The sequence below is a fragment of the Anabrus simplex genome, chromosome 14 (assembly GCF_040414725.1).
Source record: "Anabrus simplex isolate iqAnaSimp1 chromosome 14, ASM4041472v1, whole genome shotgun sequence".
Taxonomy (NCBI): domain Eukaryota; kingdom Metazoa; phylum Arthropoda; class Insecta; order Orthoptera; family Tettigoniidae; genus Anabrus; species Anabrus simplex.
In genome coordinates this window covers 51,164,472-51,189,797 of record NC_090278.1, presented here as the reverse complement: position 1 = coordinate 51,189,797, position 25,326 = coordinate 51,164,472, and the positions used below count along the sequence as shown (strand labels likewise).

At 41.1% G+C, this 25,326-nt stretch overlaps 1 protein-coding gene across 4 annotated transcripts in view; it reads right to left on the bottom strand.

The window, feature by feature from the left end:
- The window catches only part of Cad96Cb (protocadherin Fat 4-like Cad96Ca), a 328,400-nt gene that overhangs the window by 258,682 nt on the left and 44,392 nt on the right, over positions 1-25,326 (bottom strand). For all 4 annotated transcript variants that reach the window (XM_067158408.2, XM_068230420.1, XM_067158409.2 and 1 more), the window contains exon 2: positions 8,996-9,125. In XM_067158408.2, the coding sequence (XP_067014509.2) occupies positions 8,996-9,116 (121 nt within the window). In that variant the 5' untranslated portion in view covers positions 9,117-9,125. The remainder of the gene's footprint in view (positions 1-8,995; positions 9,126-25,326) is intronic.

The window sequence follows — 25,326 nt, the reverse complement described above, 5'->3', positions numbered from 1 at the left end:
ATGGACGTGAAAATGGACTCGCTAGCCCTCGCAAACCTAAAAGCGTCGGGGTCGGAAAAGAACAAGAGTTGACCAAGGAAGGTCGGATAGGATAGATGAAAGTGAGGACTCTGGCACAAGTAAGTGGAAGCAATGCCAGGACTCAGCTAAGGGCCTCGTGGTCGCCAAACCCCTGGGGCCCTTTTACTCGCCTCTTACGACAGGCAGGGGATACCGTGTGTGTTATTCTACCGCCCGCACTCACACGGGGATCGCGGAACTAACCACGGACCCGTTGTCGAGGAATGTAAGTCTACGTTTAAAAGTGATTAAGATGAGGACATAGCAGAAGTAGAGAATTTCTCACAATGCTGGTGCTGAAGCTGCAAATAACTTCCTGGAGTAGATTTCACTACAAAAAACAAATACGTGCAGTTCTGACGTAATGCTTGTAAAGCAGTTACATGACAAAGCACGCCGCCAGTAAGCATTAGACTATTGCGATAACAAAAAAGTCATAATGAGCGATACTCAAGGGCTACATTTTCCTGATTTTTCTTAAATATATTAATACTACACTATCATTGGGTACAGTAGATTTTCAACTACATGTCCCAGACACGCTATTTCGGCACCCTTCTGTACAAGGAATGGCCGGATTAGGGAGAGTCTAGACTTGAAAATGTTACATTTCGGTCATTATCCGGCTGGAAAACTGAGTAATTAACCAGACGTTAGAACACGCCATGCAGGAATTTCTGAAGCCAGACGTCTGAATCCAACGCGATGTTCCTTGTCGAAGGACCACCGTGGAGTTCGAGGGAAACTGGATGGATGCCACACGAAGATCGAAAAATGGCGGGTCACTTAAACTGACTCTTCGAGATATTATTATTATTATTATTATTATTATTATTATTATTATTATTATTATTATTATTTGTTCGTATCGGCCTAATAAGGACTACGTTATTTCTTCTCTGGGCTTTTATCTTTTCCCAGTGCTACTTCATTTGTTGCCGGCGTTACTCTTCTTTCCTCCGTCCACGGCTTTCCCGTCTTCACCTTCGGCCTTTCTTGAAAACCCTGGTGGTCTTTTAGTTTCCTCCTGAGTGGGTTGTGTTCTTGTATATCTTCATAAGTGATCCCCATCTCCTGCAGGCCCCTTTCCACCTCCTTGAACCTAGTTGGATGGGTCTTCTTATCTTTAAAATAGGTAAAGATCTGGTTCGATAATCGTGTGGGTTTCAGTCTTAGCAAGTGGCCATAAAATGCAATTCTCCTTCTCCGCATGACATCAGAGATCTTTTGGACATGAGTATAGAGCTCATAGTTATGCCGATGTCTATATTCATCTTTGTCTTTTATTATGGAAGGCCGGAAGATTGCGGAAGTCCAGATGATTATAAATATTGCCAAAAGATGGAGACAGAAGAAAGCCGATTACACAACTTTCCGACTAAGCTTCGGATGCTCTATCCAACTGAGCAATAGAGGACAAACAGTGCTATTTAAACTTGATGGTTCTTTCATTTTCTCTCGACATTTTAAGTTAATAATATTGGATCGAATAATGCTAAGAATATTACATTTCAGTGTACAACTGTAAATTCTCATCAATAAGGAAGACTGTTCGGCAATAAGTTACCAAACTTAGGTGACTGGCTTTCAGGGCGCAGTTCACTGGTAAATGTTTTCAGGTTGAAGATAAGGCACGGACTATCGAGCTTCCGTCGGAGGATATAGTGGTGGTGGTGTTTTCTTGCTAGTGGCATTACGTCGTACCGATGCAGATAAGTCTTATGGCGACGATGGGTTGGAAAGGCCTATGACTGGAAAGGAAGCGGCGGTGGCCTTAATTAACGAACTGCACCAGCATTTGCCTGGTGTGAAAATGGGAAACCACGGAAAACCATCTTCAGGGCTGCCGACGGTGGGATTCGAACCCACTATCTCCCAGATGCAAGCTTACAGCTCGTGCCCATAAGCGCACGGCCAACTCGCCAGGTGATTATTGTTTTAAAAGTACAACTGGGCAACCATCTTCTATATCACGGCCTCTCAGGGTGCATGCGCCCGCGCACTGCACGGCGCAAGGTGCAGGAGACTACTTCACTAGGTTGACCAGAGTGCAAAACCCCGCTCCACTCTCCCTACATCTGTCTCACCCGTTCGGCCTGTCCTCGCCTTCTCCACCTTCCCCGCTGATTCTCCCTGCACTGCGAAATGTTTATGTGCGGTGAGCGGTGACACTGTTGTATGGGACAACGTTACCGGTGCTGAAACACTCTTCTTTCAATTTGGTTTGAGCAGACAATTTATCTTCTCCAGCTCTTCTTTTCCTTTATCTTTGTAATGACACCAGTTATACCTGGAACAAGGGACCGGTTGACAGCAATTCTGAGAGCCTTCTTTAAATTACAATCAGAAATAGGCCTACTCGCACGCAATCTACTTTTCATACAAGTCAAAGCAGGAAAAGAATACCTTTCACATATGCATGTGGAACCAAACGTAGAAATAAGCTGCTTCTTGATGCAGCTTAGGAAAATCTCCCTTCGACAAATTATCGTAGAATTTGACCAAAGCCCTTGTATTGAAAAATAGATCTTTTTGATTAACTTATCACATAATTATTGTCCCACGGATTAATCATTTGGCTTTATCGTCACGACTGACAAAAAAATACGAAAATTCCCAGTTCGATTGAAATGGACTTTTGGAAGTCTTTGTTTTCTTCGAAACAGGTTGTTCGATTATTATGTTGTCTTGCGCTTATCTATTTCATCGATAAACAAGCCATCTATCAGCAAAAGCTTCGTCGCTCTCAGCACACTACGCCACCCGAGTCAAGCCGAGTTAGGCCGAGTTGGACCGATGCACAGTGCACGGAGTCTCTGCACTTCGATTTGCACGCGTGAGATTTTGCCGTTTGAGAGGCCCTGCTCTATGTAACACTAATCAGAGAGAAAAAATGTAGGGGATCCGACACTTCCAACAAGGACGGTATCGACCAAAGACACGGGCCACGATGGACGTGAAAACGAAAGACTCCCTAGGCCTCGCGTGCTCTAATACCGTCGGAATTGGAAAATAAGAAATTGAGGATCCTGGCACAAATAAGTGGAAGCAATGTCATGATTCAGCTAAGGACCCCATGGTCGCCAACCCACACTCCGAAGTTCAGAGCCCCTGGGGCCCCTTTTAGTCGCGTCTTACGACAGGCAGGGGATACCGTGCGTGTTATTCTACCGTCCCCACCCACAGGGGTTTGTTGGTGATGGGGTTGAGGTGTAAGGGGGAAGCGCACAGAAGGACTGTTTCGGGGCAAGGAAGGGTGCGGGAAGAGGCTTTCACCTGGGCAGAGCCCGTAGCAGTGTAGCTCTAAAGATGTCCTGTACGAGCATGCGCCAGCCAAATCTCCATGATCGCAAACAATAAAATTAATCATTCATGATCTTGTTTGCCCTATTCATATTTTAAGAAAAATAATTATATTTAAATGTAACATTTGAGACCAGGAATTTTGATTCAAAGGTCTCTGCCTTGCATCCCGCGTGTGAGGGTTGGCAGCAGTGAATTAATTCGTTTTCGCGCGGAAGACTTGAATGAGTGCGGAGGTACTAGTCAGTAGCAAGGAAAGAGTTGTGGGGTAAAGTACTGTGGCCCCCACCTCCCCGGACCTGAGAGTCCACCGGCCGCCACTGCCCAAAATCAAATTGTTTTATCTTCGTACCCCCGAAGTACGAGTATATTACGATTATACCACAAAGAAATTATCGTTGCTGGATGCCAACACTGGACGCATTGAAGCATGAAAGAGTGGTGGTCGGGGGGATATAAGGTCGAATGCCCTTCCTGGCACAAAGGGATTTTCAACTGGAAATTACACCCCAGCGACAGCAGGAAAGAAATCACGGTCATCGGGAAGACCGGCAAACAGCTAAGTCGCTGCACCACCCTCATCATCATCATCATCATCATCGATGTCCCACTCCAGACGGCCGAATATGGTTAACAAGCCTCCTCCACTCTTTTCTGTCCTTCCACTTTTCCTGCTCCATTACTTCAGACACATCCAGCCCTGCTTCTCTAATGTCCTTCCAAATCTGATCCATCCACCTTCTTCTCGGTCTTCCAACTGGTCTCTTTCCCTTAACTTCTCTTTCCAATTCCCTTCTTGCTACCCATTCCTTTCCCATTCCATATTTAGCTCTTCTCTGATTTTAATATTTTGAATTCTATCTGTTGTCTTTTTAACCGATGTTCTTAAAGATTTCATTTCTACTGCTTGGATCTTACTATCTTGTCTCTTATTAGTTACCAGCATTTCTAGTCCGTATGTTACAATTGGTATGAAATACTGTTTATATAATGTTAATTCCATTCTCTTGGGTACTTTGTCATCCCATAAAAGCTCTGACTTGATGATAAAATGTTGTACCTTTACTTAGTCTGTTATTAATTGCATGACTTCCATTAATAATGCTACCCAGATATACAAACTGTTCTACATTCTCTAACTGTTCTGTCTATGTTCACTTGGCTTTTCTTTTTCTTTTTTTGACACTGCAGACTACAGTTTTCTTTTTACTAATTACCACTCCAAACTACTCCTGATTTTCATTCCAAACGTCCATTCTCCTTTGTACTTCCTTTTCTCCCTTTCCCCAAATCACCACATCATCTGCAAATACCAAAGCCTTCACTTAATCACTACTGATACTCTGTTTTGCACGTTTTATGATTTCATCCATCAATATAATAAACAATAATGGCGACAGTGCACTTCCCAAATAACAATGTATTGTATATACCGGTATATATTTATATAGCATATCGTCGCTGGGCAAAGGGAACCTCATAACTTTCGGAGTAAATTTTACAGAAGTTCAAAAGTAAGCGGTCAAGCAATGGCCGGAGGACTGTTCCTGGCATTTCCACTGCTTAACGATAGCCCTAATTATTCAATTATTGGAGTCTTCTGTTCAATTTCTCAGGCAACACAAGCCGTCACAAGACATATGGAGGAACGTGGCTGTGGAATTACGAGGGACATTGCCTAGCAACGATGCAACAATTACTACTGTACTAGCCTATATACACTCCTAATGAATAAACTGAAGAGAATGATTGGATATCAAAACAAAATATTGAAAAAAGAGAAATGCAGCATACGTAAGCATTTTTACATAGATAATCACTACTGACCTGCATTTAGGGCAGTCGGCCAGGTGACAGAATCCCTATCTATTGTTTTCCTAGCCTTTTCTTAAACGATTGCAAGGAAACTGGAAATTTATTGAGCATCTCCCTCGGTAAGTTATTCCAATCCCTAACTCCCCTTCCTATAAACGAATTTGTCCTCTTGAATTCCAAATTTATCTTCATATTGTGACCTTTCCTACTTTTAAAGGCACCACTCAAACTTATTCGTCTACTGATGCAATTCCACACCATCTCTCCGCTGACAGCTCGGAACATACCACTTAGTCGAGCAGCTCGTCTCCTTTCTCCCAAGTCTTCCCAGCCCAAACTGTGCAACATTTTTGTAACGCTACTCTTTTGTCGGAAATCACCCAGAACAAATCGAGCTGCTTTTCTTTGGAAGAAAAGCAGCTAATGGCAGATAAAAACCGACACATACGTAGGCTGATCAACAAAGACAGACTGATTTTTTCCTGTAGCTTCCGTGATAGTTTCCTATCTGTAACATAAATATTTGAAAATAGAGGGTTTTTATGTATAATGTCCGTAGGCGGCAGCACTCCCGTATCGGTAGGTTGGTAGTAATGCTCTATTGTGTAGACTACGTGCATTTCACATACCAGACAATGGAGGTGACGCGAGAGGAGCTCCCCGTCACACTACTGTTACTACACGTCAGTATTGGCTACATTGTGGAAGCACATTGCAGAGAAACGACCAGAGCTTTCTCGGACTGGGTGGCGACTTCATCATGACAATGCACGGCCTCACGTCGGAAATTAAGTTATGCAGTTTCTGGCTCAATTAAACATTACCTGTGTACCGCATCCACCTGATAGACCTGATCTTGCACCCTGTGATTTTTTTATTCCCATCACTAAAGGCAAAGCTTAGGGGCATTCTGAAGCAGTGCTCAAGAAAAGTAAGGCGATTCTCAAGGACCTGACAAAGAATGGTCTGCAGCATGTGTTCAAGTGCATTGACGTGTTTTTGTTTTTTACAATTTGCTTTACGTCGGACCAGCATTTGCTTGGTGTGAAAATGGGAAACCACGGAAAACCATTTTCAGGGCTGCCGACAGTCGGGTTCGAACCCACTGCCTCCCGGGTGCAAGCTCACAGCTGCGTGGCCCTAACCTCACGGCCAACTCGTCCGGTAATGTACATGAAAATAGGACGGGACTACTTTGAAAAAGATCGTGTAAACATTGAAACGGAGTAATAAACATCTGTGAAAAACATCAGTCTCAGTCTTTGTTGATCAGCCCTCGTATGTTAGAAGAGTCCGGAAAGGGGACTGTGTAGCGGTAGACAAAAACACGAAATCGAAACAAGATTTTATTGAAAATGAGCAGGCTGAACTCTTCTGACCTGCTCACTGAAATTAACAGAAGCTACACTTAATACCGCTGGACTAGGTCATTATTTCGTTCTCTTCAATATCTACCTACTGAAGACGACGTTGCAAATTTATTTCGAGTGCAACGCCGTAGTGGAAAATAATTAAACAAGTGATTTGCTTAACTCATACTTTCGATGCATCAGCTTGGGAAGTCACCAATAATGTTCGCTTTGTCTTCCGAAGAATAAACTTTGCGCTTCCACATTACTATTCACTGTTTAAAAATCATTTACTATACTGTAACTGCACTGAACAGCATCGATCACCCGGCTAGTGTTCTACTCCACTAACCACCCCTCCGATGCCTACTCTCAAACCGTCGACGTGTCTGTTTCACGACCACCTGGTTATCAAAGATTCCAGAGCGTCCACTAGGAGAGCAGCGATAATCATCCCGAGTCTGCAACGGCCCGAACTGAACATCGCGTCTGTGTGAGAGAGTCTTGGTCGTGTAGAACAAAGGTATCCATGAAATGTCACTAATATCTGTCCCAAATGGAACATAATTGCTTTTACATCAATAAAGTGAAACATCCGCGGTAAATTAAGAAATACCGTCGTTACTAGAGAAATATGAGGCGTATAGTTTCAAACATGGCCAAGTCCGTTGAGCTGTTTTTTTTCAGGAGAAGCAAAAAAACTCGTTTAGGGTATTAATTCATATATATTCAGACACTTTAATCTTTATGTTGCTTAGCAGAGGCTTCTGATTTATTACCATACAATTTTTACAGTCTAAATATATTACATGAATTGAAAAATGCATTTAAAATTTGGACTTGACCATGTTTGAAACTAACTGTGGGACTTCGCCGATTTTGAAACTTACGTAAGAGGACTTGGCCATCTTTGAAACTTAGATTAGAAAATTTGGCCTAATACCTAAAGAAAAAGGAAATCTAAATTAGGCCTATTTTCCAACTGTGTTCATCTTGACTTTATTTAGAACAAATATGATTAAAAATGATATAAGATTTAGTGAAAAATCTTTATAAAGATTATTATTTTAAACATTATGTTTGTGTAAAATTACCCAACATTGTAACCAATGTAGAGGCTAATTAACATTTAAATAGCGTATATTTTGCAAATATATGGATTCATGTAGCTACTTCAATGTATATTCTTCATATTATACCTATTCAATACCATCGCGCCTTTGAAACACATAACCGAGCCTTGATTAAATCACCACTAACAACACGTTGTTGATTGTACTCATCCCAGTTGTCTTTCCCTCGTGCGCTTCCAGGTGAAAGATCACGTTGCCGCTTTCTGGTATGGCGTTTATTAATTTCCTCCATTTTCTTGCACAGCAAATATGAACACTATTAAAAACGACCAATTAATTATGTATATATTTATAATTTATAAAATATTTATTAAAATACACGCAAACAAAACCACCACATGTGACTCGAACAAACGCCAGGCCGCCATATTACCGGAAGAAAACACGTGACTGGATAGCGCAGGATTATTGGCCCGTGCGGGTTAACAGGGACTTGGCCGACTTTGATATGAAACCTCATTCTTTGCTGCAATTTTAAATGTGATCTGGCCGGATTTGAAACCCGCTTTCGTTCCCGTTGTATTCATCTTGTAAAGAGGAATCCATCTTAGTCAAAATATCAGAACGTGAGAAAGATGGACTTGGTCGTGTTTGAAACTATACGCCTCATATGTATACGTACTTATGGGCCGTAGACAGGACTATGTTGTATTCCGCTGCTCGTGCCGTCTTTTGTTTCTTTCTTGAGGTCCAGGGCTTGCACTGACGAATGGGAGTGCTATGTCTGAATTGTCATTATATTTGTCCACATATGACTAGCGCGGGCAGTTCAAACAGCAAAATAGCATGATCCCTGGACCAATAAATACCTTACTTGTTTGTTGAAAGGAAAATAGCATGATCCCTGGACCAGTAACTATATATCATTTAATGAATGAGTTAGAGCACAAAAAGAATGAGCAACATGAAGAAAACGACACCTAATTCAACAACTTTAGTGAGCAAAGACATCACACACGAAAGTGTTAGACATACAAAACACATACGGAAGCGCTGCGACGTAGCAGAAAATATAGTTGTAAGGTAGTAAGGTAGTAAAGTACGTATCCATATTATTCCCTGCAAGTAAAATATTTCGTAATATTTCTTAATTTACCGCAGATTTTACACTTTATTTGAGTAAAATCAATTATTATATTCCATTTGGGACAAATATTACAGTGACATTTCGTGGATACCTTTCGTCTACATAACCGAGAGTCTTAAGTGGACCCCAATAAGACGGATCTGCAATTCCCATTTCTTTCGCCTGAGTTCGTCTTATCTTTTCCTAATACTGTAGAGTATTTCTAGAATAAACAAAAACATGTTTAAAGATCATCTCCAAGTACTTACTTTGTGCAGCGGCGTAGGAGAGAACAAACAATAACACTATCATCTGCAGATGAGGGCGCCACGTTGAAATACGCGCCTCCGCCATCTTGTTGTGCACTGCGAGTCTGTCTTCATACCGCATTTAGATCATCTGAAACAAGCAATTGTACACCATGTATATTAGCCCTTGTTATTATAGAAATGCAGACTGCTGAAAGCTACAGTGCTATAATAGCGATTTAACACCACCCAGCGAAAGTTTCAAGTTACGTCACGACTGAGTAGTGTTAACGGCGATCAGACTGAAGGGCATTGAGAAGCAGATGATTATGGCAGAATGTGAGACTAAGAGAACATTGTCAGAATTTTGTGAAATTATCCAAAATATGTCGAATAAGGAAAGAAATGCTCCGAAATAAAGAAAACAGGTGTGGTGGCTAATGCGGATATACAAAAATAAGGCGTTGAGAGAGAAACATAATGAAAATCATTGTTTATAATGGAAGAGGCTCGTCTATTGAGAGTATTTCGGGGAACTGATGCATTTAGAGTTAAATATTTGGGAGGTAAATATAAATAAAAAATAGATCACACCAGGACGAGTAGCTAAGTTTTTTATATTCTAAGAGGAATGTGGCAAAAGGAAATGAAAAAAAGAACACTAACTAAAAGTATGAAAAGAAACCAAGAACGAAGTCAAATTTTAGAATCATGATTATATTGTTGTCACTGTTGATGTGTTAAATTGCACGTGAATCTGTTTAGCTTGCAATGGATGAAATGTGTCTTCCTCAGCTGCTGGAATTCCGTAGCTGTAGGTCGAGAATTCACGGTATCAATTGTAAGCTAAGGAGAAATCTGTTCGGACTCTTAACAAAAATACTCACGCCAATTAATAATAAGGGTAAGATATATGTACTAGACAAAACACCTAATTCCTAGGACAAAAATATATTTTCTTTTGTAATTTGTTTTACGTAAACAGATAGGTCTTATGGCAACGATGGGATGGGACAGGCCTAAGAGTGGGAAGGAATCGGCCGTGGCCTTAAGGTATAGCCTGGTGTGCAAATAGTAAACCACGGAAAACCATCTTCAGGGGCTGCCGACAGTGGGGTTCGAGCCCACTATCTGCCGGATGCAAGCTCACAGCTGCGCGCCCCTAACCGCACGGCCAATTCGCCCGGTCAATTTTCTTTGTTAAACTACAAGTTAGAGATTAGGAGGAAATAGCAATTAGGTGTAAGCGTAATGTTTAAGGTAGCAGTAGATAACATTTAAGTGCAATAAGAAAAACATTCATGGATCAGATTATTATTATTATTATTATTATTATTATTATTATCAAAGGCATAGCAACTGGGAAATACCTGGTGGCAATGATCACTTACAGTAGTGTGATAAAGTTTGAAAAATATACAGCAATAATAACAAGAGAACAAGGAATACCATGGAATGGCATGGAAAGAAAGACTAACATTATGTGGATAATAAATTTTATCCCCTGTGGGTGGGGGACGACTAAAAGGGGCCCAGGGGCTCTGAACTTTGGAGCGTGGGTTGGCTACCACGGGCCTTTAGCTGAGTCCTGGTATTGCTTCCACTTGTGCAAGGCTCCTCACATTCATCTATCCTATTCGACCTCCCTTGGGCAACTCTTGTTCATTTCCGACCCCGACGCTATTAGGTTTGCGAGGGCTAGGGAGTCTCATTTTCACGCCCTTCGTGGCCCGTGTCTTCCTTTGACCGATACCTTCATTTGTCGAAGTGTCGGACCCCATCTATTTTTCCGTCTGATTAGTGTTATATAGAGGATGGTTGCCTAGTACTTCCTCTTAAAACAATAATCACCACCACAACCACCACCACCACCACCACTAATAAATTTTATTCAACAGAACGTTGTTATTCATATTAAACTACTAGTATTTCTTGTAATATTTTAACAAGTTGGTCTAAACCCCTGTGTTTGTCTAGAAAGATTGTTTAATGTCTCAATTGACAGGTATTAGAGGAGTCTACCTGTTGCAAAACAAAATCTGAAACCCAGTTTCCATGAAATACAGCTTGTCTCAATCTGTCCTTTTCAATTTAAATTTTTTCTTCTTACAGTAGAAGTCCGATAGTCCGGCACGATCGGGACCGGCCCGGTGCCGGATTACCGAAAATGCCGGACTATCGGGCGGTACCTCTTACTACGATATAGGTTAAGGCGTACAGCGAAAACAGCTCTAACACCGCGTTTTGCAGTAAAATGTTGATCAGCAGAATCATTAGTTTAATAACACACTCCTCTTTTCAATCGTGTTGTTTCTTATTGTCATTCCATAATAATGCCAAAGTTCATCGATATTTTAATCTGTAAGTCTTCCTTTACCATTTAGAGACTTTCCATCTACAATTTATCTTTTCCTTCTGTCCCCTTCAATTTTTGAAGGCATGTTCCCATCCGTTTTTGAAGGTGGCCCATACATTCAATTTTTTAAATCTGTTTTTTTTTTTAATCATATGGTTGGCTTTCCAGTACTCAGTGTAGCACACAGCCTTCCAGACTGAATATTTCCAGAGATAGAGATATTTAAGTAAGTCAGTGCATAACAACTGGATAGTATCAGATACAGTTGCACTATTTACTTTGAAATAATAAAAAATGCACTTACAATGGTTTCGACAAATGCATCAAATTGTTCAGGAGGGATCATTATTAAGAGATAATATTAACAATCCTGGAATGGTGCCGGACCATCGGGCGTTCCGGACTATTGGATGCCGGACTAATGGAATTCTACTGTATTACGATCTTTCCTAACCCTTGTGTGAAATATTTTCCTCATTAGATATGGTTATCCTAATTCAGTGAGGTCTTTCTCTACTTGCTTATACTACTTTGGTTTCAAAATTACCGACACAATGTGCATGCGAAAAATACAATTATTCACTGCGCGCTTAGAAACAATAGACTCAGACTGACTCTCAGAATTTACACATTCTTAAAGAATAAAACCACTAGATCAAATTGGTACAAAGAGACATAGACCTGAAGGAATTAGGATCATCAAATCTACTGGACCGAGATTAAATCAGAAAAATCACACTCGCTCGGGGTTTTGTGGATGAGAGAAAGATAAAACATCGACATGTATGGGCTCTGCAACGAAAAAAAAAACACCCATTCACTACGTGTGAAGGAATACTGGGCTAAAAGAAAAAAGCCAACAAATGTTGATTCCACGTGGTCTTAAGTGACACATTCGCAACGAAGAAGACGACGAAGAAGACGAAGGATATAGTTAAAATAAGTTTTAAATGCGATGTAGAGTCTGTACTCAAAACTAGGTTAGGTTAGGTTTAATGATTAAGTAATGATTTCATCAAAAATTCATTTTAAACCTTATTTCATGTTCGTTAAAAACAATGTTATTTGTTTTACGTCCCACTAACTACTCTTATGGTTTTCGGAGACGCCGAGGTGCCGGAATTTAGTCCCGCAGGAGTTCTTTTGCGTGCCAGTAAATCTACCGACACGAGGCTGACGTATTTGAGCACCTTCGAATACCACCGGACTGAGCCAGGATCGAACCTGCCAAGTTGGGGTCAGAAGGCCAGCTCCTTAACCGTCTGAGCCATTCAGCCCGGCCGTTAAAAACATGTTTTAATTAAGACGTTATTACGGTAATCATTAAACGGCAATGTAATAATTTTAGTAACTGTAATTGATATTGTTAATATTAAGGACATTCTTATAAAAACGAGGGGCGGAACATTAAGAAATGGAGAAACCTACCCCACTGAACAGGGGCGAATCTATTGTAGACCTCGACTCTTCGAGGAACGACGGTAATCCGCAGGGGAATGTTCTGACCGCGGGCCCCACTTGAACGTGTCCGAAATCCAGACGTTTGTCACCGTATTTATGAACCGACGCGAACTTTCTTTAACCGGTGAAGTATGCAATCTGTACGACACAGGCTTGGTGCATGCTGCCTGACAGCGTTCCACAGGGGCTGGCAAATTGAGCCTTTTCAGCCGATTACTGCAGGATTCTAGTAATTAAAAAAATAAATAAATAAAAAAGGCTCCCTACACACACACACACACACACACACACACACACACACACACACACACACACACACACACACACACACACACACACACACACACACACCGGTTTTGACCGCCCGGTTCATACCGCACGAAGTAGTGGATTATGTAAAGGCATTATAGCTTTCACACATGCCGGTGCCCGGTAACCCGCCGGGTAGCAGCCGGACATACTCACTGGAGGATCCGGTCGCCGGGCGGTAGCAGGCCTACAGTGGTGCACGTGATTGTATGAGTGTTTTCACACACACCGGCCATCAATCTTCCGTCTACTCTCAGAAAGTATAGTTGAGTGTAAATATGGAGGACGTCGAAATTGACATAGAACTATTGATATCGTTGGTTGAGGCCTGACCTGTACTGTGGGATAAGTCAAGTGATATCTAAAAAGCTCGGGATGGTACAAGGAAAGGGTGGAAAGAAGTATGTGAAAGTCTGAAGGAAGATTTTGGAGAATTGAGTGATAATGAAAAAAAGAAAAAAAAACCCTAACTTTTATTGCAAGTGTCTTCACACACACCGGCCATCACCTTTTCGTTATTGCATTCTAAACAAACGCAGGCACTGTTAGGTCTTAAACCTTTGACATTTGCCACTCGACAGCACCAATATGAGAAAAGGGCATACGAAAATAGAGCTTTTTTCATTTTTTCTAATTTCTTCGAATAGCATATGAAACAGACCTGATTCGTCCCTCTTTTATTGGATGAAACCAACGAATCGTTCTTTCGGTAACGTCTATAGAAAAATTATATGGCATTAATACGACTATGATCCATACCGTACAGCAGCTGGCGTATGACAGAACGTTCGGTTTCAACCGGCAAGTGTGAAACAAACTCAGACGGGCCGGTCAATTGACAACCGGTCAAAAGCGGTGTGTGAGAAGGGACCCTTTTTGAAGACTTAAGAAATGACAGCGACGAATTTTTCTACTATTTTAGGATGAGTGAAAACTTTGTGTCAATTTCCGCCATAAGAACAAATACGTAATACACTAGAGCGTAAAAACAAGGAAATACAATACTCGAGAGGACTGTAGACAGCTGCCGGCTTCCTACTACAATAAGGCTTGTTTCACACCTACACGGCTGCCGGGAAACCGGTGCCGGGTACACGGTTGTCAGGGCGAGAAGTGTACGAGACGTTTCACACTTGCCCGGTAAAAGTCGTTGCCGTATAAACGGCACCCGGCTGCCGTGCTAATGTAGTAGGAAGCCGGCAGCCCCCACTGTACGGGCCGGCTGCCGGGCGAACAAAACCAGATTGGGAGGGTAAGGGGGGGGGGGGGCTGTGAGTCAGTGGAAGTTTACATATCCAGCCAGCACGGCAGCTGTATTCAGTCTTTTCGAGTGTTGTGTTTCCTTGATTTTACGCTCTAGTGTATTACGTATTTGTTCCTATGGCAGAAATTGACACAGAAAGTTTGCACACTCATCCTAAAATCGTTGAAAAATTTGTCCCTGTCATTTCGTAAGTATTTAAAAAGTATAAAGAATGCCCCAACCTCGTCTCTTCTCATATTGACTGGATGCACCCTTAGCAGTCTATTTTTTCTCCTTTTCTTCAAACGCCTATACAAGACCACAAACGCTAGTAATTTATTGCGATCCATTCCAACTCGCGATGTATAAACAACTGCTGCCGTGTTCTTGCCGGGTATATGTGAAAAGGATTCCCATTCTTGCCGGAGCCGGCTACTGGTTACCCGGCAGCCGGGTAGGTGTGAAACAAGCCTAAGGCTTCGGCCACTGTGCAGGCGGCGAGGGGAACGTTGCCGTCATCGAAAAGTTGAAGACTGCGAAGGAGAGATGATGATGCTTGTTGTTAAAGGGGCCTAACATCTAGGCCATCGGCCTGTAATGGTACGAAAGAGACGAAACGTTATGACAACTTAAAAATCCAGATTCGGAAACGTGAGGACGAAGAATGAATGGATGGATATGAAGTTGAAACAATCGGTGGATCCGACCCGCAATGCCGCACATTCCCAGAAACTAGCGTTAAATAATAGCATTACTGACCAAGGGACTGCTTCTGAAGCACAATACTGAATCGATGATGCTTGTAGCCGAAACGGGTCCAAAATCCAGGTCATCGGCCCCTCATAATGGTATTTATCACTAGGAAAATAGAACCATGCTATTTGTCATGTTGCGGTATTAATCAAAAGTAGCTTAGACTCGCGGTATTGCACACATTATGATACCACCCACAGGTAATGAAATTCACACATGTAATACAGACCTATGGTGTTTCGCACACTGCGGCGTTATTTATAGGCAACGCAAACCTATGGTGTTCATCACGTAGCGGGTAGGCTACTAATCACAGGCAAGGCAGACCCATGGTGTCCCTCAGAGGGGTACAGATCACAGGTACTGTAAAATCCATCCTCAGCCAAACACTATCGCTACTAATCACAAACCTCTTTTGTACCTAACATAGTGGTACTACGCGCAAGTAAAAGCGACCCATGGTGTTCCCCGCGTGGTGGTACTAATCACAAGTAGTTTCATTGTTCTAATAAAATCCCTTGGTCGCCCCTTTTAGTCGCCTCTTACGACAGGCAGGGGATACCGTGGTGTATTCTTCGTCTGCGTCCCCCAGCCACAGGCGGTTGTGTGTTTGGTCTGCGAGAGGTATTTTATTTACTTCAAGTCCGCCGGCAAGCCGGTTAGGACCCCGCTAATCCGCCACCTGGGACGCGCCACGTGGAAGTATCACCTCTAACCCTGGTACGACAGTGTTGTAGGTTCGTGGATTGAGCAGATTACAACGCGGTCAAAATGCATGTGTGAGATACGTTTGCAACTCCTTCGCACAACCGCCTGGTCCCGAATAGAAATATGTCGCACTGTGCATACTCTACGCCATTTCCATTAAATCCTTCATTATTCACAGCCATGTTAACTGGAATTAACCAACAAAGGTTAAAATCCCCGACCCGGCCGGGAACCGAACCCGGGACCCTCTGGACCAAAGGCCAGCACACTAACCGTTTAGCCATGGAGCCGAACAAAGAATGAATTAATGAACCCTCTCCTCACCCAATCACGGATAACCACCATCTTGGGGGAGATTTTCATAATGAATGAATGAGAATGCATGAACTCTCTTTAATTGCTTAGTATCTTATGCCAACTTTAGAATCACAAAAATAAAATAAAAATGAATAATCGACTTCAGGTCGCTTTAGGCGCAACGGATCATATAATCAAGAAATCAGAAGGCGGAAAGTGCTTTCCAACTCACAAAAAGTGTTCACAACAAACAATTAAGATTCAACATCGCATAACAGCGATTGAATCAGAGGCACTATATGCTTCAGAAACACTCAACCTGCATCAAACACAATTTAAGGAATAGTGTCTGTCTCCGTAGTTTAGCACCATTTGTTGCCATTCTCGGAGACCCAGATTCGATTCCCGGTACTGACAGATTTAGGAATGGCAGGAGAGCTGGTAAGTGGTTGAAATGATACATACAGCTCACCTCCATTCGGGAATGTGTCTGAAAATAACTGTACTACCTTGGGACGAGGATGCGAGTTTGCTTTTGTCCAGCTCTATCGCTAAATGGTTAGCGCACTGGCCTTAGACCAAAGGGCTCCCGGGTTAGATTCTCGGCGGGGTCGGGTATTTTAACTTTCATTGGTTAATTCTTCTGGCCCGGGGACTGGGTGTTTGTGCTGTCCATCATTAGAATTCATCTTACGTCTCAGAGACGAGCAGGTTGCCTTCAAGGTGTCAAATTGAAAGACCTTCACCAGGCGTCTCCGGAGGTCACACGCCATTATTATTATTATTATTATTATTATTATTATTATTATTATTATTATTATTAAGGAACGAAGGAATGTGAGAAAAATGTTACGGCCAAGAGAAATTTGGAATTCAAGAGGACAAATATTCATTTATAGGATGGGGAGTAACGGATTGGAATAAATGATCAAGTGAAATGTTCGATAATTTTCCAAGTTTTTTGAAAACATTTAAGAAAATGCTAGGCAAACAATTGATAGGGAATCATTCACCTGGGCGGCAGCCCTAAATGCAGATCATTGACTGACTGAACATTAACTTACAGGAAGCAAATCGTTGAAGGAGCGGGAACTAGCACAGTTCTGAAGAATGCAGAACTACTGGGCAAGAAGCAAGGTCGAAAAAATGTTGAATCCGCGCGATCCTAGCTGACAGATTTGTGAAGAATAAGCATAACACTAAAATCTTAGAAATTTGTTTTGAATTGACGTCAATGGTCTTGATTAATGTGGTTACGATCCCATATGCTATCCTTATAGCGAGGAAATCGTTCATTAAATCATATAGAAGGCAGTGGCCGAATTCCCCAGTGGACATGGCCCGTTAGGCCCACACACATACATGTAACGTTACTTATGAAGGTTAAGAAGCTACGACGAAATAGCCCGATGCCGTTGTAACGTCGCGCTTGAAGTCTCTGGACTCATGTGTTCCAGTCAGCGGTGCGCAACAAGGCAACTCCCTCGATGCTACAAGAGTGTCTACAGCTGTGGAGGATTCGCGACCCACAACCAGTCATAGCAATATTATAGATAAAGCTACCATTCTTGGAACTTTTCTACATATTTCGAGTCCTGCTCTGCTAGCTGTATTCCCCCCTCAGTCATAGTGATTACCATACGACTTGTCCGCTTTCAGCATGGGATTTTGGGCTGCAGTTCTATTTGGAATTACCCATCAATTTAGCGCAGATAAATTTGCGTGGACGGAAAACAGATACCGTCATAACCAGGAAACCAGCGTTCGTCATCTATCCATACTAATGCCCGGTTGCAGAAAAGCCAATCAAAGTTTGACTGGAGTTTGATTGGCAATCATCCTATGTGAGTTACAGAAACAGCAATCAGTGTTTGATCGACGATCAATCTCCCGTCAGATTTGACCAGCAAATTCATGCTGATCAAGCACTGATTCTCCAATCGGTGCTTTCAGTCTAAACTCAAGCATGCTTTCCTTTCATTAAATGTTTCAATGATAAATAAATTCAAGTTCACGTAGAAAGTGGGATTTGAGGAATTTACTAATATTGTTTTCCGTAGTCATTATTCTCACATATAACCTGAATCTTGAACACGGAACTAGTTAATTTATACTAGCAGCTTTCCACTGGCTCCGCCCGCAATGTACAAAGTATGGTGTTGTTCGTTACTATCCTCACGGATGTATTTGCAAAGTTTCGAATTAATAAAATAAAGCACATGATCTGCTGTGGTAATAGAATGTAATATTATGTCAACAAAACACTTGAAAATGCATCGCACAAAGAAATTTAATTAAACATTCCTTGGAACAACAATACGCGCCGAACTGTTAAAAAGTCCTTCGAAGATCTTCGTCATGGAGGTAAATGTGCTCTTAACTTTTCTCAGAATCTACCAATGTAAGTAGTTATTGCCTCAAAAGAAAGCGCTTGATTCACCGAGTGTTTTTAGACCAAAACGAACTGCGTGCCTCAATTAGAACGAAAGATATGGTTGCTTCAATGAGAAAAAAAATGTTGAAATGAGACGTCAAATTGAATGTGCACTCGTGACTTTCCTCAGAATCAACCAATTTGAATAGTTAAGAGCTGAAATGAAAGAGCTTGATCCACTGAGTGTTCTTAGGCCAAAACGAACTCCAAACCTCAATTAGAACCAAAGATATGATTGTTTCAAAGATACAAAAAAATAAAGCAAATAATTTGAGGAAGGCGGATGTTAAGTGATTTATAGCACCTGATGACAAATCTATGTATGAATACCTTTCAGTTAAAAAAATGAAGGAAATCGACCGGATAGAATGGCCGGACTGACTGACTTTAGTTTTCATAATTTTTTTATAGATCAATCAAATCTTTAAATAAATACTTATTTCTGGCATATTCATGTAAACCCAGACTGTTTAGAATTAATAAGCCAACGTGACAAGACGTCAACCTATCCGGAGCACGGTTGTTTACTCTTGTAATTTTGCCCACAGAGCATCCGGTTTTTTTGTTAATACTTTCAATTATATGCAAGTATCCTTCGACTATATATTAAGTAAGAGAGCTGTATCATTCAATGAAAAATTTAGCCCTCACACTTTCTTAGTGAGGATATCACTCGTATTGTCGAGATTAATTAAATCAAACGAAAGCCTCAAAATCCGCCCTTTTTTCTTCACCTTTCTCAAACACAATCAGGATCAGCTGTTCCCTGATTCACTGCCTCTTTGATGTGTTTGCTAGACACCAAAGAGGATAAAATAGACAGCATCCTGAACGAATCAACACGGCAGTGGTCACTAATTGCACTTTTGCCAGAAAGTTTATTGGGGTTTAAGTTTTCTGCAACGCATTCTGGAATTAAAGTTGATTGGGAATCAGCTGATCTGCCATTAGGGACTGATTTGATGGACCTTTCTGCAACCGGGCATAAATCTGTCTTCTTCCTCACAGTATTACCAGATCACTGCCTTCTATATACATTAGGTACAAATAGCGCCGTGTTTTAAACGCGTTTCCCCTATCTGACTGGTGTTTCGTCTAGGTCAGTGGTCTTCAAAGTGTGGTACGCGAGGTCATCTCAACCGGTACGCAAATTTATCGTAGATTCCAACTGTTTAGAGTGATCAGTTCAGAAAAGAATGGAGCTTGCTCATTTTGAATAAAATCTTGTCTTGATGTGTTTCCGAACTATTCATCGTAAAATGTGTGTCATTGTGTACCTCCCATTGACTAGGTATGTAAAATTGCTTACTCATGCTGGATTGCACTTTTACTTTTTTTGTTTCGTAATCCACTCGTTCACTACATTTTTTCAGTAGCAGTGTATATTCTTATTCGTCTTTTCTTCATGGGGCCTCTTAAGTATTAGTTCCTAATTAGCGTCGACCTTTAAAATATTTTGCTACCATGTTTTTCCTTCATTCCCACCTAGATATACCTGCTCCCTTAACAAAGCTGCAGGTTGTTCTTATTGGGTCTGATTTTTTTCTCTCTTCACCTGGTAATCCTAGAGTGGAGAGAGAGATTCTACCCAGTGCCTCACATTCAAAAAGTATCTGTTCAGCCGATTCATCTGCTTCATTGCATTTCCTACATTTTCTTTGTACTCCAATTCTATATAGGTGTTTTATCAGATGGCAGTGTCCAGTTAGTCCTACTACCCATCATATTTTCTCTGCTGAGTTTCAATAGTTCTTTAGTATGCTTCTTGTTTGGTCCTTTTATCAGTTCCTTTGCAAGCCTGCATACTGGAGTTTTTTTTCAGTTTTCCATTTGTTTCTTTTGCACCCATTTTCCTATGTAGTGTCGGGCTTGTCCATAGGAAATCCCGCATACAGGTTCTGGGCCTACAAAATTTGTTTCTGCCCCTTTCCTGGCCAGTTTGCCTTTTCATTTCCTTCTATACCCGGATGCCCTGGTACCCGTATTATTTTGACAATGTTGTACCTCGAGAGCTTCAGGAGAAGTGAGTGGCAGTACCAGACAATTCTGGATATTATCCGGACTGCCTCAGCAGTGTATATAGTATAATAGTAATTATTGCATGAATAATTATACCCGTATATATATCGTTGCTAGGTAATGAAACCCTCGGTAGCTTCACTCACGAGAAAACCACGTTTTTCCATCTGTCTTGTGAAGGCTTGCCGCGTTACGTGAGAAGCGGACAGAAGACTCCAGTGGTCGAATAATCGGGCTAATATTAACCAATGAAAATGCCAGGAACAGTTATCCGGCCATTGCTGAGGCTTCATGGGCTCTCAACTTGGGAGAGTAGGTTGGCAACCACGGGGCCTTTAGCTGAGTCCTGGCATTGCTTCCACTTGTACCAGGCTCCTCACTTTCATCTATCCTAACCTACCTGTACCCGATGCATTTACTGGACGTATTACAAAATGGCGCCTACGGAAGATAGAGGCCAGCCAAGGCAAAGAAATGTGTAGTAGGATATCGATACTTATATATGTCAGAAGGCTATGACTAACTTAAACCTACCACTATGAAGGCGGTGTACAATGGTGTAGAATCGATAGAATTGTTTTTAAAAAAATAAGAAGGGTCAATTTGATTATTATAAAAAACTGACTTAAAAAATTGACCTCGTAAGGATAAGACTTCCTGAACATCGCTCTAAAAAAATAAGCAAGATTTGCAGTATCTAACGTGAATTTTAAGCTCAGAGGTCGGTAATATTGACGAAAACGAAGAGATAAACGTTGAAATACAGTAAAGAAGAAATAAAATCCAGAAATTTCGAAAAGGTCGTCAAAATACTTAGACGCAAAATCGTTCGGAAACAAGAAGTTGATTGAGTCGCGAGAGCTTGAAATTGAGCTATATTAAGTGGAAATAATAGCAACGATAGTCTAAATAAAGAGGCAATCATTATAAAAAAATATATATACTTCGCAGAACCATGATGAATTCACATTTTCCAGTATCGATGGATATTGTCTACTGTGTTCCTGAACAGATAATGGCTGGCTAAATCGGCATAGACCAACCTGGAGGGAGATGTCATCCTGGCAGTTAAAACCACCCGACCCGTGTGGAGGAGGTCACTCTACCCGAGATACCAGTGATGGAGAACCTGCCCAGTTCTCAATCCAAGGCCTGTGACCAGACCGAAGAGCAACTAAGGCCCGAGATATTGAATGGCGAGCTAAGTAATAGTATTAAGTAGTATAATTTCTTATGTCGACTATTACCAGTATATGCAATAGATCTGAATAGCCTAAACGTGAGATAATTAAGTGTGCAGTGAATACAAGAAAGTGCAGTGTGAAATATTTAAGACGATATCTCGTGACAGATTGGTAACGTATTTACTATATCATCTTATCCAAGGAAGTAAGAATACGATTTAAAAGTGTGACGTAGTGCCCTCTGTGGGTGGGGGCGGTAGAATAACACCCACGGTATCCCTTGCCTGTCGTAAGAGGCGACTAAATGGGACCCCAGGGGCTCTGAACTTTGGAGTGTGGGTTGGCGACCACGGGGCCCTCAGCTGAGTCCTGGCATTGCTTCCACTTGTACCAGGCTCCTCACTTTCATCTATCCTATCCGACCTCCCTTGGTCAACTTGTTCTTTTCCGACCCCGACGCTATTAGGTTTGCGAGGGCTAGGGAGTCTTTCATTTTCACGCCCTTCGTGGCCCTTGTCTTTCTTTGACCGATATCTTCATTTTTCTAAGTGTCGGATCCCTTCCATTTTTTCCCTCTGATTAGTGATATATAGAGGATGGTTGCCTAGTTGTACTTCCTCTTAAAACAATAATCACAACCACCACCTGTGACGTAGTGTAACATATGTTTCATAGAATCCCGGTTAGTTAGAAAGATCAATGAATGATGTAATACCAGTCAAACCCAGTTTACGTCACAGAGGGACGCATGTTTGAATTGGTTAAGTTAAATTACCATACTCTTTGCTGTGTTATTATATTGAAAAAAAAATAGATACTGAATTTGGGGTTATATGTTAAATTGTATGACAAAATGCGTTTTGAGGAACGAATTCTGCGCTATTGGAGTGATACGTATCGTTGTGTTTAATTAATATTGGAGGTTAAACGCGATAATTATAGATGTTAAATGAATTAAATATGGGTTGAAACGAAGGTTAGTAATGAAATAATGAAGTATATATGATACTTTAAATGTATTATTGCGCAGATTAACAGGAAGTAAAACGTGTGTATATATAATGTGCGATATAGGAGCACAAGTAAAGCGACTACGGAATATAAGTATGCCCCAGGGAGGAACTATAGCAAGGTATGGACAATAAAATTACGCATATTTTAATGAAGTGTGAAAGTGGTTTGACTATTATAACAACCGGTGATGGGTATATGAATGCATGACTGTGTCGTATTCTGAATGAATGTTAATGGCGTGGAAGATCAAACTAGGATGTAACTAGTATGGTAATGTAGTGTTGAAATATCTTAATGTAGGCACTTGCACATCCATATATGAAAAAAATACTTATTGGCTACATGCATATTGAACTGGAATACGTTACATAAGAAATTATATAGCTAGAGTAGGGAAATTATTTGAAATTTACGTAGGATATCACCGATGCTTTGTTAATCTGAAATATTATTAGAGCGAATATTTAGCTAGGAGCCATACTTAAGTGGCAATTGGACCGAGAAGCTTAGTGCGTCATTCAATATTTCATTTTCTTCACTGTAGTCTGCACCAACGAACTCTGATAATTTTCAATGTAACTTAGGTCACTGATATTAGTATTCAGAACACTTTTATTCATATTCAGTTCATTTCCACGATAATTTGAACAATGTAATGATTGTATTTTTGATGAGGGTGTATAATTAACACCGTGAGTGATGGAATAATTTACTGATATACCGAATTTTGACCGTGATCAGAAGGCTATGATATACTGTATACTTAAATGACCAGATGTAAATGTTAATAGGAAGATGAAACAAAGCAACAATTCATTTCAGGAATACGCGACCCAGAATGTTAAGATATGAAAACTTAGTTTAGGAACCAGCGCTGACTTAGAATATTTGATTTAGGAATTAGAATATTTATTTAGTAGGTTGACAATTGGAAGATCATGAGCAATATTTGACATTAACCATTTCTTTCGCAAGTCTTGATAATTTAATAAATGTGTTTCTTGATTGATTTTAATAGAATGGAATGAGTTTTAATTTGTAATGGTAGTCTGTAGTTATACTTAGTAAGGTTCTCGTTAAGCAGATGTGTTTGTCGAAAGGTTGACTGAAGTTTACGTACGCAAATCCACTACTGAGCGTTGAATTACGTAATGCTGGACCGCATATGGTGTCATTTTCTCTTTGAACGCACGTTAAACCAAAACATAGAAAAATTAACCATTTTTCTGGAGGCATGAATACCCTGAGATATGTAACTGACTAGTTGGGAAAAATACTGTGGTCACCCTGACCCGTAGGGTGCACTACCTCCTTTGGTTAAATTTTGTTTTTTCTGACCCCAACGGTATTAGAGCACTCGAGACCTAAGGAGTCTCATTTTCACGCGATTCGAGGCCCTTGCCTTTCTTTGGCCGGTATCTTAATTTTTCGATGTGTCTGATCCATTCCATTTCTCTCTCTGATCAGTGTTATGTAGAGGACGGTTGCCTAATTGTACTTCCTCTTAAAACAATCACCACGACCACCACCACCACCACCAGCCACCGGTTACGTGAACGAATCGTATCCACGAAATTTCACTGTAATTTTTGTGTCGAACGGGAGATCATTGATTTTACTCAAATAAAGTGTAAAATCTGCGGATAATTAAGGAATACCTTCGTTACTTGAGAAATATCTATACGTATTATCTGCGCACTTTTTAGCGATAGATTCACACACTAGTGCTGAATCGGTCGACTTCGGTTATCTTCGAGATTCGAACTGGCAACCTTTGAAACACAAACTAAGAATCGCTTATCATCGCTGTGCGACATCTGGCGTACACTTTAAGTACTCGTACTGTTGTTGTTTACACAGCAAATCAAAACTATACACTTCATGCTACGAACACGTTTCGCATCGGGAAATGTTATAGTATCATGTATTGTGTGTGTGACACAGTTGTTGGCGTAAGATAATAAAGGTTTAGACAATTCATATCGATCGATCATATTATTGATTCTATTCAGATTTCATTTCCATTCAGTTGGCAGTACTACCGGAACCGGCAGTGCTCCCTTCTTACTCCTCAACCGAGTACAAAAATCTATCACTAAAAAGTGCGCGTACAATACTTACTGGCTGTAGAGAGGACTCCCTTATGTTGCATTCCGCAACTCGTGCCGCCTTTTCTTTTTTGAGGTGTAGGACTAGCACCGACGACTGGGATTGCTATGTATGAACTCTCATTATCTGTATCCGTATGACTACTGTAGTGCAGGCAGTTCAAACAGCAAAATAGCATGATCTCTGGACCAATAAATGCATTACTTTTGTTGTTGAAAGGAAAATAGCATGATCCCTGGACCAATAAATGCATTACTTTTGTTGTTGAAAGGAAAATAGCGTGATCCCTGGACCAATAAATGCATTACTTTTGTTGTTGAAAGGAAAATAGCATGATCCCTGGACCAATAAATGCATTACTTTTGTTGTTGAAAGGAAAATAGCATGATCCCTGGACCAATAAATGCATTACTTTTGTTGTTGAAAGGAAAATAGCGTGATCCCTGGACCAATAAATGCATTACT